Below are 25,383 nucleotides of genomic sequence, written 5' to 3'. Positions count from 1 at the left end.
CTCTTCTTACTTCACTGATTAAACTCAGTGTAAATAAAGATATAATTGAAACTAGGTCACAACTTAGAAACAAAGCTTTGTAGGAAGCACCGAAATACCTACAGACATGAGATGAGGTGAGACTGCTAGCACTAATTTTTGTCCTGAGGTCTCTGACATGCAAAGGAGTGTCCCGAGAGGAAAGGGAACAACGTAAGGCTAGGCTACCAAGAGACACCTGATGTAAGAAACAAACCCACATTTATTTTATTCCCAGTGGGGGCACCCAACAGAGAGGCACAGGAACGATTTGATGAAGGGACTTGATGGAGTGTCCTCAAGTTGCACCAGGGGAGGCTCAGGTTGGAAATGAGGAGCCATTTCTTCTCAAAAGGAGAAGCCTGGCGTTGGGACGGGTTGTCCATAGAAGTGGTGGCATCACCATCCCTGGGGGTGTCCAAGGTTGGACGTGGTGCTTAGTGATACGGTACAGTGGGAGACTTTGGTTGGACCAGATGATCTTGGAGATCTTTTCCCGACTTAATGATTCTGTGTTTAATGATTTAATGATTCTACGACAGCGTGAAGGGCCAGCGGCAGCAGCCATCGCGCCTCTCCACAGCCAGCCCCTCGCGGCCAAGCCCCCCACCTGCCATCCGCCCCTCACACAGCAACGCCCCCTCAGCACCCCTCTACCCCTCCCTCCCCTCACGCACCGCCCTCCCCTTCCCTCCCTTCCCCTCCTCATGATTGGCTACCCCTCTCCTAAACCCCTCCTTCCCCCTCCTCCGATTGGCCAGCGAGCGGGGCCGTTGGGCAGGGCGGGCGGGAGCTGCGCTGCCATTGGCGGGCGGGGCGCGGGCCCGGGGCGCTTTTGTTGCCGGGCGGCGCGGTGAGGCGAGGCGCGGCGGGGCCCAGCGGCAGCCATGAGCGGCGGCGTGTACGGGGGCGGTGAGTCCCAGCCCCCCCCTCACCCCCCGGCCCGGCGCCCCCCTCAGGCCGCCCCCGCCGCTCCCTCAGGGGGCCGCGGCCCGGTCCGAGCCCTCCCGACCCCCCCCTCGCTGCTTCCTGAGGCAGAAGAGGCGGCCCCTGGGGGTTTGGGGCGTTTTGGGGTATCTTGGGGCGTTTTGGGGTATCTTGGGGCGTTTTGGGGTATCTTGGGGCGTTTTGGGGTATCTTGGGGCGTTTTGGGGTATCTTGGGGCGTTTTGGGGTGTGTGGGGCGCCCCGCTGAGGGGTCAAGGGAGCCCTGAGGGGCGCTGGGGGTGGTTGCGGGCCCTGCTCCGCGGTCCTGGCCGGCCCCCGGGGTGCGAGCTGTCTGCCTCGCCGTGCCGAGAAGGCGAAGGCTGCGTGTGGTGCTGTGTTTGGGTGGCACTGCGCTCCCCTTCTCCTAAAACCACCCTCCTTTTTGTATATGGTTGAGGTGTAGCGCTGTCCCGGCTCCAGCCTGTCCTCACCCCAATTAAAGCCGCTCAGCATCCTTCAGCTGGCTGTCTGGTGTCTCCAGCACAGAACTTGCTCTGTGCCTCTGGAAAGATGCTTCAGCTCGCTTCTCTTTTCTTGCCAGCAAAACGGGGCAGGGAAAACTCAAGGCAGGACTGTGGTGGGGTGCAATAACCATTCACTGCCTCTTCATTGACGGTCTTTTCAGATGAAGTCGGCGCTCTTGTTTTTGATATCGGCTCGTACACGGTGAGAGCAGGCTATGCAGGCGAGGACTGTCCAAAGGTGAGGAGCTGCGTGACTCAGCCGAGGCGTAACACTGACTTAGAACTTCATTATTAGTTATGAGTTTTCAGAATATATATATATTTCTTACTGTATTCAATAAATTAACTAAATTCTTTGAGCAAAAAATCCAAGCAGAACATGACACGTTTTCATACCTGGCTTACCTTTTGCGTTGCAGGTTGATTTTCCAACAGCGATTGGTGTGGTGCTGGAAAGGGACAATGGCAGCACGCTGATGGAGATAGATGGTGACAAGGGCAAACAAGGGGGCCCGACTTACTACATAGACACCAATGCCCTGAGAGTTCCAAGGGAAAATATGGAGGCCATTTCACCTTTAAAAAATGGAATGAGTATGGTGCTCTGTCCTTTTCTATCTGTTTTAGAAGTTGCATTGCTAGGCTGCGGAAAGTCATAGCTTTCATATACACAGATGCTATACAAGTTAACTCTTTTTTTTTTTTTTTTTTTTTTTTTTTTTAATCTTGGGTTTAAAGAACAGGACCATAAAGAAAAGGATCTGCTTTCACTAAGGAAATTCTAATATGATACTGGGCGTTTTCCTGTCTTAAGAGAAAACTTGTAGAGTTCTTCTTAAGCTTTGATTTAGACACCTTCTTTGATAAATGGCTATTTTTTTGGAGATGCTTCTTAAGCTTATTACTGTAATATGTGTGAACAGAGTCTATAGGCCGTAAGAACGGATACTGGATTTACAAAATAAAGTGCAGGTGGTTTGTTGTGTTGGTGGACTTCTATCATAACTCTGAATTTCAGTCGTAATGCTCAGAGAGGAAGAGAATTCTTCAAAGTAGAAAGTGCTACAGGAGGTGTAGGTCTGCTGAGGACAGCTTTTGAGTGAAGAGCTCCATGCAAAAAAAAGAAAAAGGCATCAGAAAACCTCTGTGTATTTATTAAGTGGATCAGAACTTAGAAGTAACTAATCTGCTTGCTTCAATGTCATTACAGTTGAAGACTGGGATAGTTTCCAGGCAATTTTGGATCACACTTACAAGATGCATATTAAATCTGAAGCAAGTCTGCATCCTGTCCTTATGTCTGAAGCACCAGTGAGTAAAAGCAGCTTTGCATTTTGAGAAGTTTTACCTGTATCTTCTTGCTGAATCTACAAACGTTAGTCTTGGAGAAATCTGATACTGGTTGGTAGCTTTGAAGTGTTAAAATTCAATTACAGAAGCAACAAATCTAAAAATACTTTGCAGGTTCTGGGAAATAATTGCATTACTAAAAATACCTTAAGAAGACAACAATTTGAAATAGTTGGCATGAGTTAGAAAGTACTTTCAATGCACTACTATTTTGCAATAATTAAAAAATTAAGTCTTAGTTTACTGCCTAAAGTAAAAGCAAAAAGATGTGTGGATGTCATATGTTGTACTTGACACTTAATAAAAACTTGTCAGGGCATTCAGTCTTCTATCTAGTATTTATTATACGACAGAGAATAAATACGTAGAGTGGAGAAGTTTTATTTTTTTGTCTTCCTTTCTGCAAATGGTTGTGTAGGGTAAGAGAGGTGGATGAATACAAATTCCAGGAATAAAATATTGACACAATTTATGTCAGTTAGTAACGTTCAATGTTCAAAGGGCAGATGTTGAAATCTGAAGACGTAAGATAGACTGGGCATGCAAAAGTCTTGTATACCTTCAATAAAGTCTTTATGAATAGGATTTTCTTTCATTTTTCCCTTGTGTTGAATCGTATCTGGCTGATGATTGTGAGGTGATTTCTTGCGTTCTCTGTAATAGCTTTAAAAATCGCTAAATTAACAGGGAAACAGAACTGCCTTCATGTTGCCTCTGAGAGGGCGATTGTACGTGGTGGAGTATGGATGAGTTTGCAGTGGCTGTTTCCTGTTTGATGGCTCAGTGATGTCTGTATAGAGGCTTCCATTGTAACTTCCCTTACAGTACTAACCTTCATTATTGACTTGGAAAAAATGCACTTTTTCAGTAATGTGTAGATTGAGATATATCCTGACTTAATCACGGGTAGAGTAGAACTGTAGGAAGATGTTTCAAGAACAGGGAAACCTAGATTTATTGTTTTTTCAGCTGGGCAAGTTATTTCATTTACTGTTTCCCCCTGTAAAATAGGCATGTCAGTTATTTTGGAAAGCTCTTTGAAGGACTGATACCGGATAAGCATTAATGTTCTGTAACTACTAATTATTTCCTCATCTTGCCAGCATTCTTTTAGTGTGCTCTAATGATCTGCACAATGAGCATACCTTCTTCTTGTTTACATGTTTGTGTTTTTTTTTTTTTTCCTTCTAGTGGAATACTAGAGCAAAGCGTGAAAAGCTGACCGAATTGATGTTCGAACACTACAACATCCCTGCATTTTTCTTGTGTAAAACCGCTGTTCTAACAGCGTATCCTTTACAAGTTTGCACTGCCTTTTTTTTCCTCCCTGGAAAGTTACAGTAAAGCTATTCTAGGCAACTCCTAGTTTAACAGCATGTCTAAATTTTCTTCTTCAAATTAATTTTTCCATAAACATCTTGGGAGGAAGTAAACAACTTCCATTTCTTAACTTTAGAACTCTGATTTGAAGTTCTCCCAGTCTCTGACTGTTGTCCTTGGAGGCAATTCTTTTTTTTTTTTTCTTTTTTTTTTTTTTTTTTTTTTGGTTCTTGTATACCGTTGGTAAAAATATTACAGAACTGAAATGGTGTTGTCCAGACTACTAGGTACAGTAATATAGAGCTTCAAGTTCCCATAGCCTTAAGATGAATATTCCTAATTATTTTGAACTAGTAACAGATTTTTACCTTTAGAATCTAAATGAGTTGGATATACTTTGAAGTCAATACTATGCAGTAAGCTTAGTTGTCATCTTCGTGCATCCAAAGCTCAAGTTAGTTCACAGGTCAAAGCTAAATGTTGTCTCTATGAGGTTGTGCACTTCATAGAGAGGTGATGTGCCTGGAAAAACAGCAAGTCTAGTTGTAGAGCCAAGTAATGAAACATCGGAGTCCTTACTCCTGGTTATGTTCAAATTGTATGGCTTTTTTGTCTAAGGTGAAAATTACAGTATTTTCTTTAATCTTTGTGGCTAGTTTTGCTAATGGGAGATCCACAGGTCTCATCTTGGATAGTGGGGCAACACACACCACTGCTATTCCAGTGCATGATGGATATGTACTTCAACAAGGTAAAAACTTTCATGGATAATAGCACAGCAGTATCAAAGTTAAGTCAGCTTTTCAAGCTTCTGCTTTTACTTTTTTTTTTATTATTTTTAAATGTATATTTATCCCCTTAAATATGGGGGGGGGAGGGAAAAACAACAATAAACCACACCCAACAGTACCTTATGACAAGTAAGAGTTTGTTGGGAGAGTTCATTGTGATTTCAGTGCATTCCGGGTTGATGGGATGTCTTCAGGTTTTTGTTCTTTTTTTTGTTTTTTGTCTTTTAGGTATTGTAAAATCACCACTTGCGGGAGACTTTATTACTATGCAGTGCCGAGAACTGTTTCAGGAAATGAATATTGAGATAATTCCTCCATATATGATTGCTTCAAAGGTAGGAAGGTAACTTCTTTTAGTAAGTGTTCGTCTGAGCTCAAACGGTGAACTGATGGTCATATTCCCTACAATCTCAGGAGGCAGTTCGTGAGGGATCACCAGCAAATTGGAAGAGAAAAGAGAAGTTACCCCAGGTCACTAGATCTTGGCACAACTACATGTGTAATGTAAGTCACTTCTCCAACTCTAAAACTCCCCTGGGCAGTCTCGTGAAGAACTCCTGTTTACAGGTGCATCAGATTTTCCTCTTAAAGAAATGGAAGATGTTAAGGACAGTATTGATTCTATAAATTCTATTGAAATATAGACTGTTCTTGTAACCGTGTAATTCTTATCTCCATAGTGTGTCATTCAGGACTTCCAAGCTTCTGTCCTCCAAGTATCAGATTCAACCTATGATGAACAGTACGTCGCTATTTTTTTTTTTTTTTTTTTGTCCTTGTAAAATTATCAGTTGTTCAATGAACTTTGCTTGTTCATTGCTGTTAGCTTGTTTTATTACAGAAGCCAATTAGATAAATCTGTTTATTTCTGAAAGTAGAGATACAATATACATACAGGTGATTGTTGATTTAATATTCCAAGATGCATGGCATCATAATATTATCAAAAGTGTAATTCATATGAATCAGAATACTGTCATTGAAACCTTAGTTTATAATGCTACTTAGGTGACATTGTACTCTGCACTGTACTTTAATGTGTCATTTTCTGACTGCTCCAGGGTAGCAGCACAGATGCCAACGGTTCATTATGAGTTCCCTAATGGCTATAACTGTGACTTTGGTGCTGAGCGTCTAAAAATCCCTGAGGGATTATTTGACCCTTCTAATGTAAAGGTAAAACAACTGTGATTTGTAATAGTTGGAAGGCTTTAAATCACTAGTTTATCCCATGGCTTCCTTTTGTATGATGTTCCTAACTTCCTGGGGCAGTAAAATTTGCCTGTGTTGTTTTATTAGGGTCAGGATAGAGAAGGAGGAAATGTAGTTCAAAATGGGCAGTGATGAGCTAGCTGAATGGAAAAATAGAAATATTTTTTCTTTCCCTAACAATGTGGTCCCTCTTTAATAACGTAATATATAGTAATAAAAAAATCAGGCCTTTAAATAGTAATAAAATAATCAGGCCTTTTGAAGTGGTGATGTGTGAATTACTAATTTTAATTCTAGGGTCTGTCTGGTAACACGATGCTGGGTGTGAGCCATGTTGTCACAACGAGTGTTGGAATGTGTGATATAGACATCAGGCCGGTAAGTGTTAGATGTACTGGGTAAGGCATAGATGCTTCTTGTGCTGACCAGAGTTCTGGGGGGGGAGGTAGAAAGTGGTTGATAAAGAAATACAGACTTCCTAGGAAAATGATAAACACATTTGAATAATTCTCTTAAGTATTACATAATTGTATATAAGAACATATAGGATTCCCGTTTTGTTTTACAAAATGCTAAATTGGGATTCTTGACTTCTATATATAGGTAGAAACACGGAGTATGTAGCTAATGTCTGGGTTTTGTGGCTGGTAGTGCATAATGTGGGTTAGCTTCAGATGAGATGAGCATTTTGTGCTCATACCTTTGTTATCTTCAGATTTCTGGGCTGTTTGAAACTTGTACTTTTAAAACATAATCTATCGTATGGGACAGTTGGGGGCAAGTAGAAGGAAGGGAAGAGGTTTTAGAGAACACTTAAAACAGTGTTTTCCTATTTTTGGGTGTCAATTTGAAAAGATTCCAATTTGATGTGGACTGCTTGGGGGTTAGTTCAAAAATTTTTCCTCTTAAATAGAGAGTCAGGCTGGCTGTGTAGGCCAGACCATGACTTGTGTTCACCAACTGCAGCATTAATAAGATGGAAAACTGTTCCAGTGCCACAAACATTTTCTTTGTGATTGGAATATCTGGCTGAAAGGAAACCATCAGCTTGGATAGAGAAGGTATCTGTAGGTGTAGGGCTCTGTACAGAAGAAAATAGTCTGTGAAATCATTTAGAATCCTTAATCACACAGCTTCTGTCTTCCTTGTATAGTTCATCATTAAGATCTCTTGAAATATTTTTCACATGATTACAATTAATTGGATTGGGAGATGCAATATTGTTGATATCAAGTGACGGATTATTGCTGTTGATAATATGTTCTATGAAAGTTGTTTTCAGAATGATTTCAGGATTAACGTACGTTACTCTTTTTAGGGCCTCTATGGCAGCGTGATTGTAGCAGGAGGAAACACTCTAATACAGAGTTTCACAGATAGATTGAACAGAGAGCTGTCTCAGAAAACTCCACCGGTAAAACACCTCTTATAATCACTGCATTTATCACTTTGTTTTTCTGCTGCATAAATACACAAGTATGTATTGCACCATTTGACATTATGATTCCATGTTCTGTAACTGTCCGTAAGCAACAGTTGCTCTTCCTTTCCCTGGATGGCCTCTCTCCTGAAGTGTTGCTGGCTAGCTTGAGGCATGTTCAGTCATTCTGTCTGAAGCCTTGTCACTTTGTCACACAAATTTTTCTTCTTGGGTGTTACAGACAGCTAAACCTACTTGTAGATAAAAACTGGTGTTTAACATACTTGTATTTCTTGAGTCATATGATGTCAGAGAAAGTATTAATACTACTCCGTTTTCTTGAGAGCTTGAATATCCACATTCAAGAAAAGATGTTCAACTTGTAGCAGCTGTGAAATCACGAATGTTACGAGAAACTGGGAAAGGTAGTTAGGTACTCACTCATAATAGCCATGGAGCAAATCTGTTGACATTCAAAGCTCTTATTGCTACAAGGCATTTTGGAAGCAAAAAGAAAGAACAGGTACAAAACTGATTAATGAATTGGGGTCAATGACATCTAAGATGTTTTGGACCCAGTATACATTTTAAGTAGTCCTGTGAGTAGTATTGCTCTTTACCTGCTATGTTTTTAGCCTCGAGCATTTGCTGCTGTTCACTGTTGGGAGACATGATAAAAGCCAGATATACTCCTGTTCTCTTGCATTGTGGCTATTCTGGGATTCTAAATACAGGGCAGATAAGCTCTACTGCAAGATAAAGAAAACTGGTGTTTTCCACCTGCATATTGGTATACACACAAAGTTCTTTGTGCTGCCCTTCTCATGTGACCAAAGGGCACCAGCCTTGGACTTGATTGTTCTTTCATTTTACCTCCTCTTCTATTCAGAGCATGCGCCTGAAATTGATAGCAAACAACACCACAGTGGAGCGGCGATTCAGCTCGTGGATTGGCGGTTCAATTTTGGCTTCTTTGGTTAGTAAACCTCTGTTACTGTGTTATGCAGCACTGTTACCCGCAAACTTAATTCCACATATGTGTGCATTGAAGAGTTTGTGCTACTGGAGCAATAATTATCTGTGTGTTTCTGATAATCCAAACTTAATTTGCCTCCTATTTCTAATGGCAAGGTGCAGGCCTGAAATATGGTACATAAAAAATGACACACATAGAGTATATCATGAAAGTTGCAAACCTGTTCCTTCATCACATGCATGAACTTCATTGTCCGAGTTACTGAGTATTGGCAAGGTTTGTGGGGATTCGTTTAGCAGTATCAGAAAGGGCAACTGAAATCAGCTTCTGCTACTGCAACTTCCTATCTTTAGTTCAATCACTAGTGCTATGAAAGTCAAAGGAAAAAGATTATGAAGCATGTGGAGTCACTCTTCTTACATCATTTGGCTTGCTTGTTTTTTCTTCTATGAGAATTTAATATTTCACTTAACATTAATTTCTTTTTTTGTTGCTGTTTTGTTTTTGTAGGGTACTTTTCAACAGATGTGGATTTCTAAACAAGAATATGAAGAAGGAGGGAAACAGTGCGTAGAAAGAAAATGCCCTTGAACCTCCTACTGTGAAAACTGCTGCCTCCTCAGTGCTTCTTCTGATTTATAGCTTTAGCATACTCAGGAATGGGATGGACTCTTTTGTAGAAAATTTATATTGGATTTTTTGCATAATTCAAGTTCCATTTTTAACAAACCTTTAGAAATTTTAAGAAACCTAATTGGTACTATCATAGAAAAAGGATGTTTGTCCTTTGTAAAGCAATAATTCATATAATGAGCATTTTATAATTTTGTATAAATGTCTATTTTCTCTAGTATCTTTTCCTGGGAACAGCTTTACAGGCTAGCTAATAGATAGGGCATAACCTTACAAATGCCTGCACAAATTTATTAAAAATGTCTAGCGTACTTTCATATATTAGTCTTCCTTTGCTAGTACTTTGGCCTTAAATTGCTTACTTCTCTCCTAATAAAACTTGCTCTTTTTTTATTTGAGCAACTTTGACAGTACTTGCAGAGAAACAGTTACTCTTCTGTTTTAAAAATGGAAAGTTTGTATTTACTAATCTACTATAGGGCAGTCAGTTCAGGGTAAACTTTTACAGTCTAATGGAGTGTTACATTCCATTTAGTGAATGTTATATTATGCACTGGTTGCTAATTTTCTATTACGGAGCAATTTTGTTTCAGTAAACAATCATTTCTCTCCACTAGATTTCTAAAGAATGTATATAATATGCTGAATGCCTTTGTAGGTGAGAAACAAAACTTCTTAGAGACAGGGAAAGTGAAGCAGAGAATTGCCTTTCCCCAAGACTAGGGGAATAATAGTCAGAGAAGACCTCAGGATGTGGCTTGACATTTTTCAGTGAGCTGTAACTGAGAGGGGCAGTCGCTGTTTGTTTATTGCTGGTTTAGCTCTGGCTGACTCATAGCGAGGTCAGTAAGTGCCTGCATTTTGCATGGGGAGCGTGCACTCGGGCAGAGGAAGTGGGATGACTTTTTCAGCAGGAACTGGCTATCAAAATGCAGCTCTGCAATGCTGTGAAGCAACTCAAATTTACAACGGTATGATGTTCTGTGTTGTGACACGGTGAAGTTTTGCTCCTTACTCTAAAAGCTGTGGAAAACCAAATAGCATTTAACTAATTTAAAAAATATAAACAATACTGCTATGTTTTCAGTATCCTAAAAGACCTTGTGGGTAATGCTGGGGCCTCTAGTTGAAAACAGTTTCATGTTACCTCCAAGCAATAAAGTAATTTATCAAAACAACCTGTTTTTGTTGTACCATGATAATCAGGTGGCTCTTGAGACAAAGTTGTTTTCAAAGTTGCTGACAAACTATGCTTCTCTTTCAAAAGGAGGCAAATTTAAGTAAGCTACAACACGATACAATCACCTGCCGCTGTTACACTGGAAGAAAGACTTAAGTTTGCATTCAAGGATGAAGTTACTATGGCATCAGTGAAGTACTAAGTGATCGGACAGCTTGTAGCTAGAGGTGAAGAGATAAAGTAGGCTTTTACTTTGTTTCTCTTGGAGAATTGACTGTAAATTCAGAGTTTTCCTTCTACATCAGACACTTACGTTTCCTTGACTGTCAATTTTTATATTCTGTTTGTCCTCATAAAACAAAAGAATTACAGTGCAATGGTAACAATTGTGAGTGGTTTAGTACCATACGAAGAGCAAAACAAGTTCTGGGGTTTTGTCACCATTGTTAAGAGCCTCTGTCTAGGAGGAAGGTATTTCATGTGATGCAGAGCAGGTCAAGATGATGGAGATGAATGTATCTAATGCAGTTTTTGTTCCCTTAGAGTTTCTGGTGTCTTATCAGATTATATAGCATAGCACACCTGCTTCCTGAGAGACTATTTGTGTAAATGGGGACTTCATGTAGCAATGTAGAATAATCTCCTTTGAAGGTTAAAAGCTTTAATGTTTACCACCAAAAGAGAGCAGTAATGATGAGTAAAAAGTTCCTTGCCTCCTTCTTTAGTTCCACAGAAGACTACTACCAGTCTACCTACAAACATTCTGTGCACTGCAAAAAACAGTGCACAAGTATTTGAATTTGTCATTGGTCTCTAGAAATACAGGTATTAAGACTGCATTGTTAAAAGCTAACGTGTTAAACATTTAATGCTTTCTAACAAGCAAAACTCAAACTAGGGAAAGAGTTCCTTGCAGCAGCCTGCCACACTTATTAACAGCACTTGCTCAGTACCAGCATGCACACACCTCACTAACAGCCCAGTTCCCCCTGCACTTATGTAGAATGCACACGTAACTTATGTTGACATATAACTGTCTCAGATGATCAGGGAACAAAGTGTGGTATGTGAGCTTTCGAGGTTCTCATGTTTCTCTCCAGTTTCAATATACATCTGTTAAAGTAAAGCAGGTAAACACCCCTATGCTGTATGCCTTCATCTGGCTGCTTGTCACTGTTCATAACATGTTTCACTTTCATAACAGCTGGTTAGTGTTACTTCTCAAGTGTTCCTAGAAAAAAATCAGTAGGATTAATTTTTGAGTTATGTACTAAAGCTGCTCTTTGATTTCAGATCACAAATTTATTTTAGGTCCAAATGTGGGATAAAATAAAGATGGAAAACTGTCCAGAACACTCAGTCAAGTTGTTCACTGGTTTCAGAACTTGTTTTTGTGTTCCAGTCGTGCAAAGACACTCAACTAAGTGCTTGCAGCACTCTTCAAAAATATTACTGGCTCTGCGAATTTGCAGCAAGATGAGGAAACTTCATTTGTAAGACCTTCTGCCTTGTCTTCTCTAGGTTTTGTCGTCTTACCCTTGCACGTAAATATTTTTCATGTCTGAGCCTGAAATAAAGAAAGCGTAGTTAGTTTCCAGGCAGTTTCCTTGATGAGCCCAACACCCTAATCAAGTAGATGCCCCCACTGTGTAATGATTTCAGTATTAATTTGCTTTTGATAGGTAAAAATGCCTGCAAAGCAGACTCATTATTGTCTTCTGCTTTTGAATGCTATAAAAACTAGTCTCTGGGAGGAATTGTTTAAATCACATTTAAAATGACAACGTGATAGATAGCGAAATCTCCAAATAACTAAGATAAGAACAGAAAAAAAAAAACACAGATCACACTTTTCCCTACACAGTGGAAGGAGGAAGACTGAGGAAGACATGAAAGTGTTCCGTGTCAAAAAGTTCATTTTACCTGATGAAGTGATTCACATGAGGTAAGTAGAAGAATTTCCTTTTCTTGTATTTTTTGTTCAGGTACCATGGTATCGGCCATTCCTTGTATGTATACCTGTTAAAGATTTATAAGTGATTTTAGGATGTATACTTTATCTCCATTCTTGAACTCTACCAGACTTCTTGGATGACAGGCAGCATGGTCTGATCAGTATATCACACAACTTGTATTTGTCTATCTACTTTTAGCTCTGCTGGCTTGGTTTGTAACTCTACATTTCAAGCATAGCTCAGCATCTTCCTGTAGAAAGTAGTCTTACTTTAAGAATTGTAAACATATGAAGAGCGGGCCCAAAACAGAGAGTGATTCTTTCCAGTTATAGTTAAAAGCATTACTCTTTCATAAGAGAATTCTCAAGAGCTGTTGTAAACAGACTGTGAAGAGAGCTTTGTTTCTACTACATTTTTTTTCTGAATGCCTGTGTTTGAGTGCCATGTCAAGTGCAAATCTGCCTGAGCAACCTAAGTCTCGCCCTCTAAATATAGGACTATTATGTCTCATTGGGGTTTCTCTTGCATATGGGCTGCACAGATGGCCTGTGTAGACCCATCTGCAGCCTCCAGTGCACTCAGATTGCATCAGACCTACTGTTGGGTGTACAGCTGAGTTTCTGCATGTGGTTCCTCAATAGATGGATTTTGTATTATAACGAGGGAAGTCCAGACAGTTCAGCTTGAACCGTACTCTCTAGTTCCTTCATGTGTTACACAATCACCACAGCAGCAGCCATTCTCCCACTGCAGAAATTTTAGCAGCAGCACAGAACTAACTTTGTTACAGTTAAAGATTGAGTTTACCCACAGAATTATTTAGCAGCAATTACAACCACATTAAAAATTAATAACTCAATAAGCCCTTGAATGATGACTAGAAAATATACTTATTTCTATAGAGTATATGTGCCCTTTCTTGATCAGAAAAATCTTCTGCTCTAATCAATAGAGATACCATAAGAAAACTTCAAATATATGAAAGAAAAGTTCTCTATTCTGTACCAGTAGGTGCGTCCTAAGAAGTCATTTCTCCACTCGCCAGGTACTGGTTTTTCATGGCCAGTTTGTAAGAGTCTCAAAGCAGTTTCTCTTTCTTTGACTACCAAGTCAATGTTTTTCATAGATTTTTGTACCTAGAAATAAGAAACAGTTTCAGGATGGGCCAATAAAACACGATGCTGACAACTTAAGACCCCCAATGAAGATCTCTGACAAAGCTTAAAAGAAAATGGTAGGTCAAATGTAGTGAGTTCCATGATGAGTATTCTCACAGCTGTGGACTAACAGGTGGAGAGGCCATTCCCTGTGTCACTTAAGCACAGTGTTTGTGCTCACACTGAAAAAGTAGAAATAATCTAAAAAATGTTTTTTAACAAGCTTGAGAATGCTTCACCTTTCACTCAGCTATTTTGCTTAAATTTTTAGCTAATATGAAAAAGTTACCTTTTCTAATCGTTCTGGACTTGGCATGGGCTTTTGCTGTCTCTTTGATTCTTGTTCTAAAGTCAAAAGCATGTTTTTTTCCTTCAATAGGACATACCTAAATCAGAAAGCACAGTATTTCAAAAATAATTTTCAGATACACCAGCAATTATTCACTAGCTTAGCCCCTACACAAGGTTGCCTTGAGTGACAACGTAATCTCCAGTCTCAGAAATTTTCAAACTCTGAATAGATACAGACTTGAGCAGCCTGACCTAATTTTGGGGTTAGCTTCAGCACAGGCCCCTTCCAATCAAATCTTTTCTGCCATTCACATAAGCCCCACAGGGTTCAAATTTAACCTCTGTACTGAACTTGAACCCTTCATACTGGACATACCTACAGTACAACTATCTGCAGAACAGCTTCCACGTTTTGAGCACTATCAGGATTTGGGCTGCTTCAAGGCCAAAGCACGCTTATGTATGCAGAGCTGGCTGGCAGAATAGATTGACTGGCTAATACAGACCCATTTTATTTAAAAAACAAACAAACAAACAAACAAACAAACAAAAAAAAACAACAAAAACCTGCTCTGACAGCAGCTACTTCACTAAAACTTACCAAAGTTTGTGCAAGTCTTCACTGCTCTTGCCCCTTAACTGTTTTATATTCCATGCATCTCCTGTATATAAAAAAGTCAATAAATATTAATTTAATAAAGTTTGCTTGTTCTGAAAGTGCGCTTTTTCTGTCTCAGCTGATTCAACAGAACAAGTACATTGTTATAAAAATATAATACCTCTTGCAAAGCTATCCTTATGGATATTTAGCTATGCTTGTAGCCATAGTTACGTGGCTTTCTACAATTCAAATAGGACAAATTTCAGCTGAGCTGAAGTGGCTCAAAGGCTGCTGTTAGAAACACTGAATATAACTCACCAGACTTTACTGTTTTCTCTCCCCAGTTTTTTGGATCATCAAAGAACTCCTCCAAACCATTCCGAGACAGAGTAGTATGCAGGAACTTCAACTGATGGGGGGGCTTAACTTTTGCCAGGTTCTTGTGGAACAGGTTTGGTGTTAATCTGAGTAACGATTAAAGTAACAGCACTATATTACACACACAAAAAAAATAACATCCAGACAGATGGGAATGTTTCGTTCATGAAGGCACCGACCCTAAAGGCTGAGAAACACCAGGGTCTAGGGGCAAAAGATGTGGGTTCAGTTCTTCATAAAGGTGTCATCTGGGTGTTGTGTTCCCCTTGTCTCAATTATCATTTATTTATACTCAAAAAACAAATACAGATTTTAAAATTAATAAAAGAATAAGTAAATGAACAACACCATCCAGAATGGTGAGCTTAAGTCAATAGCTAGTATAAGCAGAAGGTGTGTTTAAGTACACTGAATTTAAGTAAATACCCAGTAGGAGCATGAATGAAAACCACACACTAACAGCATAATAAGGGCTGCAAAAACCAGAGGTGGAAGCTCCCAGCCCTACACCTACCGGCTCCTTCCCCTCACCCCGCCCCACAAACCCGCACCTCAGCGGAGGTCCCTGAACGCGGACCCCCGCACCCCTGCCCAGCGAGGAAGCCTACGGGCAGCTTCCCAGGCTCCCTGCCGCTCCCCCGCCTTCAGGCGGCCCCGCAGCCCCCCAGTGCCTACCCGGGGAGCCCGGCAGCCGCCCGGCCCGGCCGCGCTTCTGCGAGCCGCAGCGCTCCCCTCAGGCGCCGGCTCAGGGCGGCCATCGCGGCGGCCGCCGCCATTTTCCCCGGCGCCGCGGACGTCGCGCACGAAGGCGCCGGAAGCACAGGGAGCGCTCTGCCCTTCCTCAAAATGGCGCCCGCCTGGCTTCGCGCCCGCCCGCCGGCCCCGCCCCGCTGCCAGCACCAGCCATGGCGGCCATGAGCCTGCTGCTGCGGGCGGCCGCTGCCTGGGGAGCGCGGCGGGCGGCGGGGGGCAGCGCTCGGCTCCCCTGGGCCGCTGGGGCCGCCCGCCTGCCCGGCACCGTCGGTAGGGCCTCGGGGGCTGCGGGGACGGGGGAAATGGAGGGGAGGGAACCGGTGGCGAGGTGACCTTGGGGAGCGGAGGTGACCCGAGCGGGGAGCGGGAGGCCGCGGGGACAGCGAGCGGCTGCGGGGGGCGCTTGGCACGGCCCGGCCCGGCCCAAGGGGTTGGAAGTGGTGGGTGGTGAAGCGCCTGTGGGCTTCCCCGCCTGGTCTGTGGTGCCAAGTTATAGGTAACAGGTCTCCAAGAGAAATAATCCTGTGATCCTGTAATTGGTCCTGTGCAGAAATAATTGGGCTCGGTAATAAGTTTGTTGGGATGTACACATAGGGATGAACCAGTCTATAAAGTATGAAGTTCTTTCTATCTAAACAACAAATTAGTTGAGGGAAGCGTTAGGAGCATCATTACCCTCCAGAAAACCAACTCGCAGCTGCTTGGCCTCTGCTGTACGCTTCTGTCCTCTGCTTGCATTGCTGTCTCTGTCCTGGTCCAACCAACAAGTGGATTAAAAACCATAACGCTTTGGTTCAATTTTCAGCTCCTGTCCGACACAGCAGCCATGGGAAGAGAATGTTTATTATCAAGGCAACAAGCTTTTATGATTCTCGATTTCTAAATTTGCTGGTGAGTTTAAAACAAGCTTAATATGCAAGCAGATTTGTTATTCTGAATGTGTCTAAGAGTCTCTAAAATTGTATTTTTCCTTTTTTATGTCAAGCATCTGAAATGTGTTAGTGCTATTCAGATAAACAAGAATTTCCAGTCCTTCTAAAATAATGTTTTATGTCATAAAAGCCTGATGAAGCAAAAAGATACTAGGTGGACATCATTAGCATTCTTATGTGTCTGTGTTCATATATGCATAACCTGCAAATGCTTTCTAATTCACCCTCCTCTTTAAAACATATGAGGTTACTCTTCTACTGGGTTTGCCTTCAATTATTAGACCAATAACAGCAGAGATTTAGACTTAGGAAGCCTGACCTGAGTTCGACCTGTGAGAAGCACCCCTTATGCTCGGTAACAGCTAACATGATCGTACTCGCTTTGTGCGCTCAGGCTGCCTTTATCTGTCTTCCATGGCTACTGAAGCTAGCAGTGGTTATATTCACGTTGGGTTATATTGCATTGGTGTTAGTGCCTCATTACAGTTAGGTGCTGAAGCCAGTCCTCATTAGATGCTGAGGTGGCATTCAGGGAAACGCTTCTTCAGACACTGACCTATCTGGGAGATCGAGTGCTGAAGTAAATGGGTCCGTGGACTGATACAGCACCACAGTTCCTGTATTTGTTTGTTAATTAAGTTATTTTAATCAGCAATGTAACTTTACATACAACGTTTCTATCTGAACTATAAGTGCAAAACTAAGAATTACTTTGTGTTACTGGATTTGCAAAATAACTTCATATGAATTTTGTCAGGCTTCTGAGTTTCCACACTGATTTTTTTTCTCCTTATTCCTTTTACAGAGATTCTATATATTTCTGACAGGGATACCAGTGGCGCTATTCATAACGTATGTCAACGTCTTCATTGGTGAGTGCTCTGTCATGACCAAGCTAAGTACGCAGTCATGATCATTAAATGGTCAAATGGAAGCTAAGCATGCTGGATAGAAAAAAATACACAAATGTTTGAGACTTGCTCTTTGGAAGACCATGAAATAGGTCTCAGAAATACTGTAATTTTGTGTAAGTACATACAAGACATTCTCAGTATTTTTCTTTTTGTAGTTGTCGATTTTTCTAAAAACTTTCTCTATTTTTAAAAACTGACAAATTCCATATTTCAGTAGTTCAGACATCAGCGAGGTTTAAAGAACAGTTCTTCTATATCCAAATAAGGAGTCTTTCTTACTTTGTTTTGCATACTTCTTCAAGAAAGCTGCATACACTGCAATTGTAACTTTTTATCTTGAAAAAAATCCAAATTCTGCTTGACTATACTTGTTTTAATCTACTGTAATAATATGGAACTAATTAAACAGATTAGAAAAAAACATGGTTTCATCTCATATACTTTAAAGGGCATTTCTGTGGACTTGATCTTAATGATTTCTTCTATATAGCTGTTTATAGCTGCCCATTTCACCCTTCTGGTGCATGGCTTAAAATCTGAGCTGGATGTGTGAAATATCTGGGGAAATTATAAGAAGTCGATTTTTTCTCAGTAGAGTTCAAGATAAGGGATTAGGTACTCTCTGTATGAAATAGTGTTGGTTTTTGTTGTTGCTGGTTTTTGTTTGTTTTAACATGAAAGGCAGCATATGAAATACTTGAAGTAAATGAAGTAATAATGATCATTCCTTATCAGGTGAAGCTGAACTTGCAGAGATTCCTGAAGGTTATGTTCCAGAATACTGGGAATACTACAAGGTGAGTGTAACGTGTAAAGGGGTGATATTTTAGGGACGCCTTTCCTCTTGATGCTAGTTTTGGGAGTAAATTGTGTGGAGTCTGGTAGTGAGAACGGAGACACCCCTGCCATTGGGTATCAGAGTAATAGAATTTGAATTGTCCATTTGTAATTTTGGCAAACTTGCTTTTCTTCAGTTTTATGGAATGTGCGTGTTGCTGTAGGAAATCTGGTTGTTGACACAGGTAGATGTAAATGATTTCTGACTTTATGCAAGTAAACTGCTGAAGCTATATGCCAAGAATTCTTTTATAACATTCCTAAATAGTAAGAATGGTCTGACTGTGTCACATACAGAACATTTTATACTTAGTATCCGGTTTTTGTCTTTGCTTGTAGCTTTTGAGCTACAACTCTTAAGAAACTGGAGTTTGAAGCGGTGTTACTTTCTTCTGTATGACTTGCTAGTGTTGTTTCAAAGTCTGCCATCTCTTGTGCTCTTAAATTTGGAATTGAAGATTTTTATGATCAGAAAGCTCAGTGTTCTTACTGCAAGCAGTTTATTGGTTTACTTAGAAAGCAACTGAACCCAGCAATACTGTTATGACTCTTTCAACCCATTTACCTTTTGTTCTATTAGAATGACTTTTATTTGGAAGCAATAATTTAAAATGTTACTGATTACAGTAAGAGATTTGGAATCCACTTCTGTGATGACAGTGGCAGTTTAAAGAACTTTCCTTCAACAGAAAGAAAATGATAACAGAAACAGCAAATTAAATCTAACATTTTAGGGTTCTGTTCTAACAAGTAGTTGAACATGTTTTTAACGTTACGGGTGCTGTCATTCTAACAATAACAATAGTGTTGATCGTGTCTTCAGGATTGGAAACATGTTATATGATTTAAGTACGATGGCATTTCTACTTGGAAATTACATGAATAATTTCCGCTTTTGTGTTTTCCAGCACCCTATAAGTCGCTGGATAGCTCGTTACTTCTTTGACCCTCCTGAAAAGGACTATGAGAAGCATATGGCTTTGCTCGATATTGAAGCAAAGAAAACTGACCTGAGGTATGTTGTATTGTTAGGGTGTTTTTAAATGTTAGTACATACTGTAGCTGAGTATTGTGTTTTGCTTAACAGTGAGTTGAATGCTGACATAGTGTACTCGGTTGCTTGTACATCACCCTAGTGCTTGCTGTACTGGCTGGTGTCCCACTGCAAGTTGTAATCCCTGCCTTTGCAGTATTAAGAACTGGAACAATCCAAGGGCAAAACAGCAGTATCTCCCCTGAACAGTTCATATTTATAAAATTATAGGTACATTTTCCGAGTCAGGAAATGGACAGCTCTTTCTGCCTCTGCTAATGCTTGTGGCTTGAGAAGTTAAATGACACAATTTACAGGACTGGTCGTGTTCCTTGCTGCTGTTGAAATTTTTGTGGGCAGCAATAGCGATGTTCTAGGTTTATTCTAGACTTACTCAGAGTAAACTGTAGTAATAGAAGAAAGTCCAAGTTTCACAAGTTGTTGCTTTTGGGACTTACTAAGTAAGGACCTATAACAGAACTCCTGTAAATACTTTTATGGCTCTCCTGTGAGATGACTTGCTAAAAAATTGAAATAGAAGGATTTAGTAGTTTATGTTTTAGTTGAACCCTTCATATTTTGGTATTACTTATGTTTCAATAGCATGAATAAACAGTAGATGCTAAACTTATTGCTGCTGTCAGTAATGCCCAGATGTTAAACAGTCTGATCAAAACCAAGAGACTTCACGTCATTTGTGTGTGGTGCTTTTTTTGTTTCAGGGTGATGGAGCTGGAGGCACGCAGACTGATGAGGCGGAGGGGAGATGGACCATGGTATCATTATGAAACACCTGATAAAAATCTTACTGACAATTCTATGAAATCCACACCTGACAATTGAACAGTTTGAAGATAGTATGCACAGTTTTAAATGCATACCAGCAAATTGTGGCTTAACTATGGAATATACATCCTGCTGTGTACTGTTGGAAATAATAATAATAAAAAACAAAACACAAAAAAAGTGTTTGTATTGATTCTGATAACTTGAAAGAAACTGTGTGACAGTTTGTCTCATAGCTTTTGAAGTTACTAATCAGAGAAAATGCCTTTTGTCAGTGGCCAACATTTACCCTTTTTCTCCAGGGCATCGGTGTAGAATGGCCTCTGTGACCTAGTATATGCGAAAGAAGTTGGTAAGGTTAGTCTTTATCATGTGATTTCTAGTAGTTTTAAAATAACGGTACAAGAAACGGTAGGACTTCCTTTCTTTCACAGCACCTTGTGTCAGATTATTTGTGGAAAATGAAGAAAGAAAAATACCTTTAGGTCTTTGGAATGTTGGAGTTATATCTATCACTTTAGACAAGTATTTTCTTTCTCATGATCTGTAGCTAGACTCATCTTTCGCCTTCCAAACTGGACCTTTATGTGTGCAGATCACTGAAAAGATGGTCTTTCTAGAACATGTTTCTACATGGATTTTTTTGTTACTGTTTTGTGTTTGTTTTTGTTTCTTCGTTGTTTTCTATTTTCCTCTATACCACTTTTAAGAAATATATAGGTAATAAAGACGGTGCTCTTTTTATCTGGCAGACTTTTGCCACTAGAGGGATGTGTTTCCTTTGGTTCTAATGGCAAAGGTATTCCTCTAGTTTTAAATACCTCAAGAGGTTGAAGGATAATGTATCTTACAGTCTGCAACCCTGAACTAATCTGTCCGTATGCAGTGTCCAATTTTTAATGGAAACAAGCCGAAATCCTTTAGGAAACCCTGATCATCTTGTGATTTCAAACTGTTAAAACTAAAAACTAATTTATTTACATTAAACAGTATTTCACTGGCTATCTTAAACAAAGACAGCCTCATTAGCTGCTTCTAAGCACTGCCAAACATTAGAAAGACTTGGATTGATTTCTCATCAATGCTTTGACTTGTCCTTTTTGTCTGCATTGATCTTTCAGGTTAGCGTGTATTTCTCATTGTGGCTCACATTGTTTATAAATGCTATGTTAATTATAAGAGAGACCATTAAAAAGCACAAAGCCTTTCCAGGTAAAATCTTTCTGGTGACCGTTTATTATTTTTTTTATCCAGCATCCAATGATGGGTATGGTTCTTTGATGTAAATTTTTTTCTTGTCTAAACCATTTCCACTGAGATCATATTTTGCCCTTGGTATTTCACACAGTTCCTAACGCTTCTTTTTTTTTTTTTTCCTTGAAAAATTGCCTCTTCATAGTTGGATGCACACATGATTTTTCAATTCTGTTGCTAATTGAAATTTTACTAGAACAATCTTTTGAACCTTTTGTTTTTGAGTTAAAAATTTCTTTAAAAGGTCACATCACTTGGAAGTGGTCTGTGTATCCTTAGGTATTACGTGGACTCCAGGTGGAGAACTATTCATGTCTTTATTGTAAATGAATCAGCCATTTCTTTAATTCTGCTGCTGTCAAGCATGTGTAATAGTTATTGGATAATGTTTGGAGAAAAAAAAAGATACTATTTCAAGTATATTTGTACAAAGTTGCTTCATGCTATTCTTCCTTCCTATCAGTATTCTTTCAAAGTGAAAGGCAAGGAGCAACACAACAAACCAAAAACTAGTCGTTCTGAGCTCAGGGCTCTGACCCTCAATACAGAGAATCTAGGTTTGGCTCCTGGTGCTCTCACAGATGTCCTACAGCATCCTTACTGTGCCAGCACCCCAAGAACCAGATCCTCCTCTCTAACCTACCATGAGCAGGGCAGGATGAATACAAACAGAGGGCAGGGGCTGTGCTGAACCTCACCACCTCCTGGCAGGGGCTGTGCTCAAACCTGCCGCCTTCAGCACCTGTAGCGGGGCGGTGAGAGGTGCGCTGTCCATGTGGAGAGAAACCTGTAGTGGATGGACAAGGTTAATTATAGGCTGGGGACTTGGAAGTCAAAAGCCTTGTATTTAGGCACATGAAATCAACAAATCGTTCCAGTTTATATGTATATAGCGTTTCCTTGCTTAAAAATTTATATTACTGGTCAAAGAGGAACCTGCTTCAGGCTACCCATGACGAGCTTCCCCGCAGGGACGCCAGGAGGTGAAGTCTCCATCCCCGCCCCCTGGAAATCACGGCTTTCTGATGAAAACCACCCCAACCCCGAACCCGGCAGTGCTCCCTTTCCCCCCCCTCTCCCCGGCAGACCCCGCAGGGGGGCAGCGCGGCTCAGGGCGGTCCCGTCAGGGCCGCGGACAGCTCCGGGGCCCCGGCACCGCCTGACGAGCGGCGGCGGCCCCCGCCTCAGGCACCTGGCGGCGCTCCCCGGCCGAGGGCCGGCCCGAGGGGACCCCCCGGTGCCGCCGCAGCTGGTGCCGCTGCCATTGGGTTAAAAATAGCAGCTTCCCTCCTCCTCCTCCTCCTCCTCCTCCACCTCCCCTCCTCCCCCGGGCCCGGCTCTCGCTGCTGCCGCCGCCACCGCCGCGCCCTGCCCCGGCCCCGGCCCGGTGCCCTCCGCCTCCATTGCCCTCGGCCGGCCGGCGGCAGGCAGCGAACATGCAGCGGGCCGCGCTCTTCGGCGGCGGCGGTGGCGACGCGCAGATGGCCGCCGGCGACCTGGGCGAGCTGCTCGTCCCCTACATGCCCACGATCCGGGTGCCCAAGTCAGGGGACCGGGTCTACAAGACGGAGTGCGCCTTCTCCTACGACTCGCCCGTGAGTGCAGCGCGGAGCCGCCGCTCCCCGTTTCCCTCTCCGACCCCCCCTCCACCCCGCCCCGCTGCCGAGCTGCCCCCCGCCGGCTCCCTGCGGCCAGCCGGCCCCAGCCCGGCCCCGCTGCCCCTCGCCAGGCCTCGGCCTCCCGCATTGCCCCTCCTCAGGCTCCGTGGTCCCCTCCCTCGTCCCTTCCCCGGCCGTCGCCACCTGCCCCGGCTCCCCCTCAGCCCCTTCCCGCTCGCCACCGGCCGCGGGTTGTGTCAGGGCCGCGGGCAGCCCCGGGAGCCGTCGTTTTCCTCACAGCGAGGTGGTGGCGAGGGGCAGCGGGCGGCCTCCTCGCTCGGGCGTTTTGGCTGGCAAACGCCGATCGCTTTGCTCGCCCGCTGTCTCCATCCTCACGTTTGAGATGTGAGAAAGCTTCCAAAGTGCAGGGTCAACCTGGAAATCCTCAGGGAAATCCTCCCGAGGAGGTCCTTCCTTGATTCCTCGCCCAGGGTTTGCTTCAGGCACACCACTGGGCTTTGAGGGCTCACTGTGTGTCCCCACAGGCCCCTACGGCGGCTGTTGGGTCAGCGTGTGGTGCATGGCAGGCTTTCGTTTTCTGTCATGGTTCAGCTGGCTTGCGACTCATCCACCACCTCCACAGATCACACACGTTCAGTGGCAAATTTGGGGCCAAAGTTGTTTTTTTTCCCTTTGTTGAAACCACTGTCAGCCTTCATAAATGATAATAGTTGATGATGTGTGAGGAAGACGTGTTTAAAAATTGCACTTTTTAAGTGGAGCTGAAGTTTTATTCAAAATTGCTTCTCCACGTGAAGGTGAGGTTTCCCAGTGGCGACTGAGCGCTCCATGTTGATGTCAAAGTCATCGGGAGCAACCTCAGGGAAGCTTGGGGTTTACATTACGGAACATTCAACTAAAGAAACATTTCCGACAGATTTTTGAATCTTTTATCCACCTCTTTTTGATAATCTCTCCTAACACAGAAAATCGAAATTGGTTTTAAAGGTGACTCAGCTGTCTGGTGTTCATCACATCTTGTTGTACGGAGGTTATTTTTACCCGCGCACTTCAGATCTCAAGTGTCGCCCAGCAGCCCTGACTGTACCAGGAGGCGGTCTGATTAAAACTGCCAAATCAGACTCTCTGCACAGGCACTAATTGCATTATATGCTTAATAAGTTTTTTTTCTGTGGGCGGGGTGGGGGGTTGAATCGGTCTGCCACAATCTTTCCTTCAAGTTTCTGCTCAGGTGAGCACATGCTTCATGTCACTTTCAGGCGAACGTTATGGTTTATAGAAAGTTTCCATTTACCAGTAGGAAGGGATGTCAAATACTGCTACAAATCAAAAAACTAAAACAATTGATCCCACAACAAACACAGCAAAAACTGTGTTTATAAACAATGAACAAAATGGAACACTTGAGCAAGACCGAGGTATGCTTAACAAAAGCTATGCATAAACCTAACCAAAAGGGAGCTGGAGTCGCAGTGTGATTTTTTTTTTTATTTTTTATTATTTTTTTTTTCCCAGAAATGTTTTATCCTTTTGACTTCATTAGGCAGAGATTTCAGATTTGTGAAAGTGTTGCCCTCAGCCATTAGAGTCTTTTGGTTTAAAATGGATTATAGGCATTCACTGAGCAAAAGGCTACACTGAGCCTGTGCAGTACTAGTAAAAATAAAATTGTGTAAAATTGGGCTCAGTTTCTGTTGTTTTCCACAGCTTTTCAGCACATACTGCTCCTCAACTTAGTTGGGCCAAAGACTTGTCTCAGATTTTTTTTTTCCTTTTTTTTTTTTTTTTTTTTTTAAACTCTACCAGATACTTAGATATTGTTTCTAGGATGACAATTATAAAGAGCAAATGTGTAATTTCTCAGGAAAAATACATTCATGCACAAAGTTAAAAGTATCAAGACTTTGTTTTTAGTCTTATTTCACAGTGCGAGAAGGACACAGATAGCTTGCTGACTTGGCTGAAGGAAGGCATTGATCTCTGTGTGTGTTGTGTTGGGTTGGTCAGTGACTTATTTTCTTAGGTCAGCTTTGTGTGACCTATGTGAGCATCTCCCTGTTGATGTACCAGCCTCTTTTTTTTTTTTTTGAAAGATGGTACACAGGTGTTTTTTTTATTCTTTCTATAATGTTAAAGCAAATAGTCAATGTTTAAAAACATGTCCTCTGGGTTTTATTATCTATGGTAAGATTGATTTCAGGTTACATTTTTGATGGGGGAGGTGTTTTCCTCTTGTAATTTCTTGGTATTTCCTCACACCTTCTCACTTAGCCGTTTCAAATATGCTTCTTGTTACACTTCTAACTTGAGCATGCCTCTGTCTGCAGTTAACTCAATGCAAAAGGTTTTCTTCTGTCACTTTTCTTCAATATCAGATCTATTTCAGCAGTTAATGCCATAAGACTGTCTTCAAGCTTTATTTGTGTTATTTTCCTTCTTTGAAGAAGTAAACTTCCTGAGTATTTGTAGGTATCTTTTAAAGCAGCACATACAGTTATCCGGCATCTCTATATTCAAGTTTCG

General features: G+C 41.7%; 4 protein-coding genes across 4 annotated transcripts in view; 3 read left to right on the top strand and 1 right to left on the bottom strand.

The window, feature by feature from the left end:
• Positions 1 to 831: 831 nt before the first annotated feature.
• ACTL6A (actin like 6A) lies at positions 832 to 10,326 on the top strand. Its single transcript, XM_084291655.1, has 14 exons — positions 832 to 930; positions 1,630 to 1,706; positions 1,888 to 2,062; positions 2,679 to 2,779; positions 4,010 to 4,107; positions 4,795 to 4,889; positions 5,158 to 5,264; positions 5,344 to 5,433; positions 5,610 to 5,671; positions 5,991 to 6,105; positions 6,439 to 6,519; positions 7,460 to 7,555; positions 8,451 to 8,537; positions 9,048 to 10,326. The coding sequence occupies exons 1-14, from the start codon at positions 906 to 908 to the stop codon at positions 9,126 to 9,128; spliced, it is 1,290 nt and encodes a 429-aa protein (XP_084147781.1). The 5' UTR covers positions 832 to 905; the 3' UTR covers positions 9,129 to 10,326.
• A 1,306-nt stretch (positions 10,327 to 11,632) lies between these two features.
• On the bottom strand, positions 11,633 to 15,524 carry MRPL47 (mitochondrial ribosomal protein L47). The gene is made up of 7 exons (XM_084292365.1): positions 15,408 to 15,524; positions 14,673 to 14,818; positions 14,355 to 14,415; positions 13,752 to 13,848; positions 13,311 to 13,441; positions 12,274 to 12,369; positions 11,633 to 11,917 (listed from the first exon to the last, which is right to left on the bottom strand). Exons 1-7 carry the CDS (start codon positions 15,506 to 15,508, stop codon positions 11,800 to 11,802), a joined length of 750 nt encoding a protein of 249 aa, XP_084148491.1. The 5' UTR covers positions 15,509 to 15,524; the 3' UTR covers positions 11,633 to 11,799.
• Positions 15,525 to 15,595: 71 nt separating this feature from the next.
• Positions 15,596 to 20,167, top strand: NDUFB5 (NADH:ubiquinone oxidoreductase subunit B5). Its single transcript, XM_084291635.1, has 6 exons — positions 15,596 to 15,755; positions 16,291 to 16,376; positions 17,223 to 17,289; positions 18,067 to 18,128; positions 19,077 to 19,183; positions 19,924 to 20,167. The coding sequence occupies exons 1-6, from the start codon at positions 15,638 to 15,640 to the stop codon at positions 20,042 to 20,044; spliced, it is 561 nt and encodes a 186-aa protein (XP_084147761.1). The 5' UTR covers positions 15,596 to 15,637; the 3' UTR covers positions 20,045 to 20,167.
• A 2,392-nt stretch (positions 20,168 to 22,559) lies between these two features.
• USP13 (ubiquitin specific peptidase 13) overlaps positions 22,560 to 25,383 on the top strand; it is a 47,975-nt gene continuing 45,151 nt past the window's right edge. Inside the window, exon 1 of the mRNA XM_084292263.1 lies at positions 22,560 to 22,836. Within this exon, the coding sequence (XP_084148389.1) occupies positions 22,678 to 22,836 (159 nt within the window). The 5' untranslated portion in view covers positions 22,560 to 22,677. The remainder of the gene's footprint in view (positions 22,837 to 25,383) is intronic.

This window comes from Netta rufina (assembly GCF_964035555.1).
Source record: "Netta rufina genome assembly, chromosome: 9".
Taxonomy (NCBI): Eukaryota; Metazoa; Chordata; class Aves; order Anseriformes; family Anatidae; genus Netta; species Netta rufina.
The sequence above is the reverse complement of the archived record's forward strand: the minus strand, read 5'-3'. Positions and strand labels throughout refer to the sequence as shown.

What these genes read in the sequence shown, in the direction of transcription:
- MRPL47 (XM_084292365.1), bottom strand. Translation starts at nt 15,508, where the DNA reads ATGGCGGCGGCCGCCGCGATGGCCGCCCTGAGCCGGCGCCTGAGGGGA. An exon ending in GCGGCTGCCGGGCTCCCCGG is followed by an intron (nt 14,819 to 15,407) that starts GTAGGCACTGGG and finishes ATCGTTACTCAG; the next exon opens with ATTAACACCAAACCTGTTCC. An exon ending in CATGTGAATCACTTCATCAG is followed by an intron (nt 11,918 to 12,273) that starts GTAAAATGAACT and finishes TCTTTATTTCAG; the next exon opens with GCTCAGACATGAAAAATATT.
- NDUFB5 (XM_084291635.1), top strand. Translation starts at nt 15,638, where the DNA reads ATGGCGGCCATGAGCCTGCTGCTGCGGGCGGCCGCTGCCTGGGGAGCG. An exon ending in GTATGTCAACGTCTTCATTG is followed by an intron (nt 17,290 to 18,066) that starts GTGAGTGCTCTG and finishes ATTCCTTATCAG; the next exon opens with GTGAAGCTGAACTTGCAGAG. An exon ending in GCAAAGAAAACTGACCTGAG is followed by an intron (nt 19,184 to 19,923) that starts GTATGTTGTATT and finishes TTTTTGTTTCAG; the next exon opens with GGTGATGGAGCTGGAGGCAC.
- ACTL6A (XM_084291655.1), top strand. Translation starts at nt 906, where the DNA reads ATGAGCGGCGGCGTGTACGGGGGCG. An exon ending in AAAACCGCTGTTCTAACAGC is followed by an intron (nt 4,108 to 4,794) that starts GTATCCTTTACA and finishes CTTTGTGGCTAG; the next exon opens with TTTTGCTAATGGGAGATCCA. An exon ending in GGCACAACTACATGTGTAAT is followed by an intron (nt 5,434 to 5,609) that starts GTAAGTCACTTC and finishes TTATCTCCATAG; the next exon opens with TGTGTCATTCAGGACTTCCA.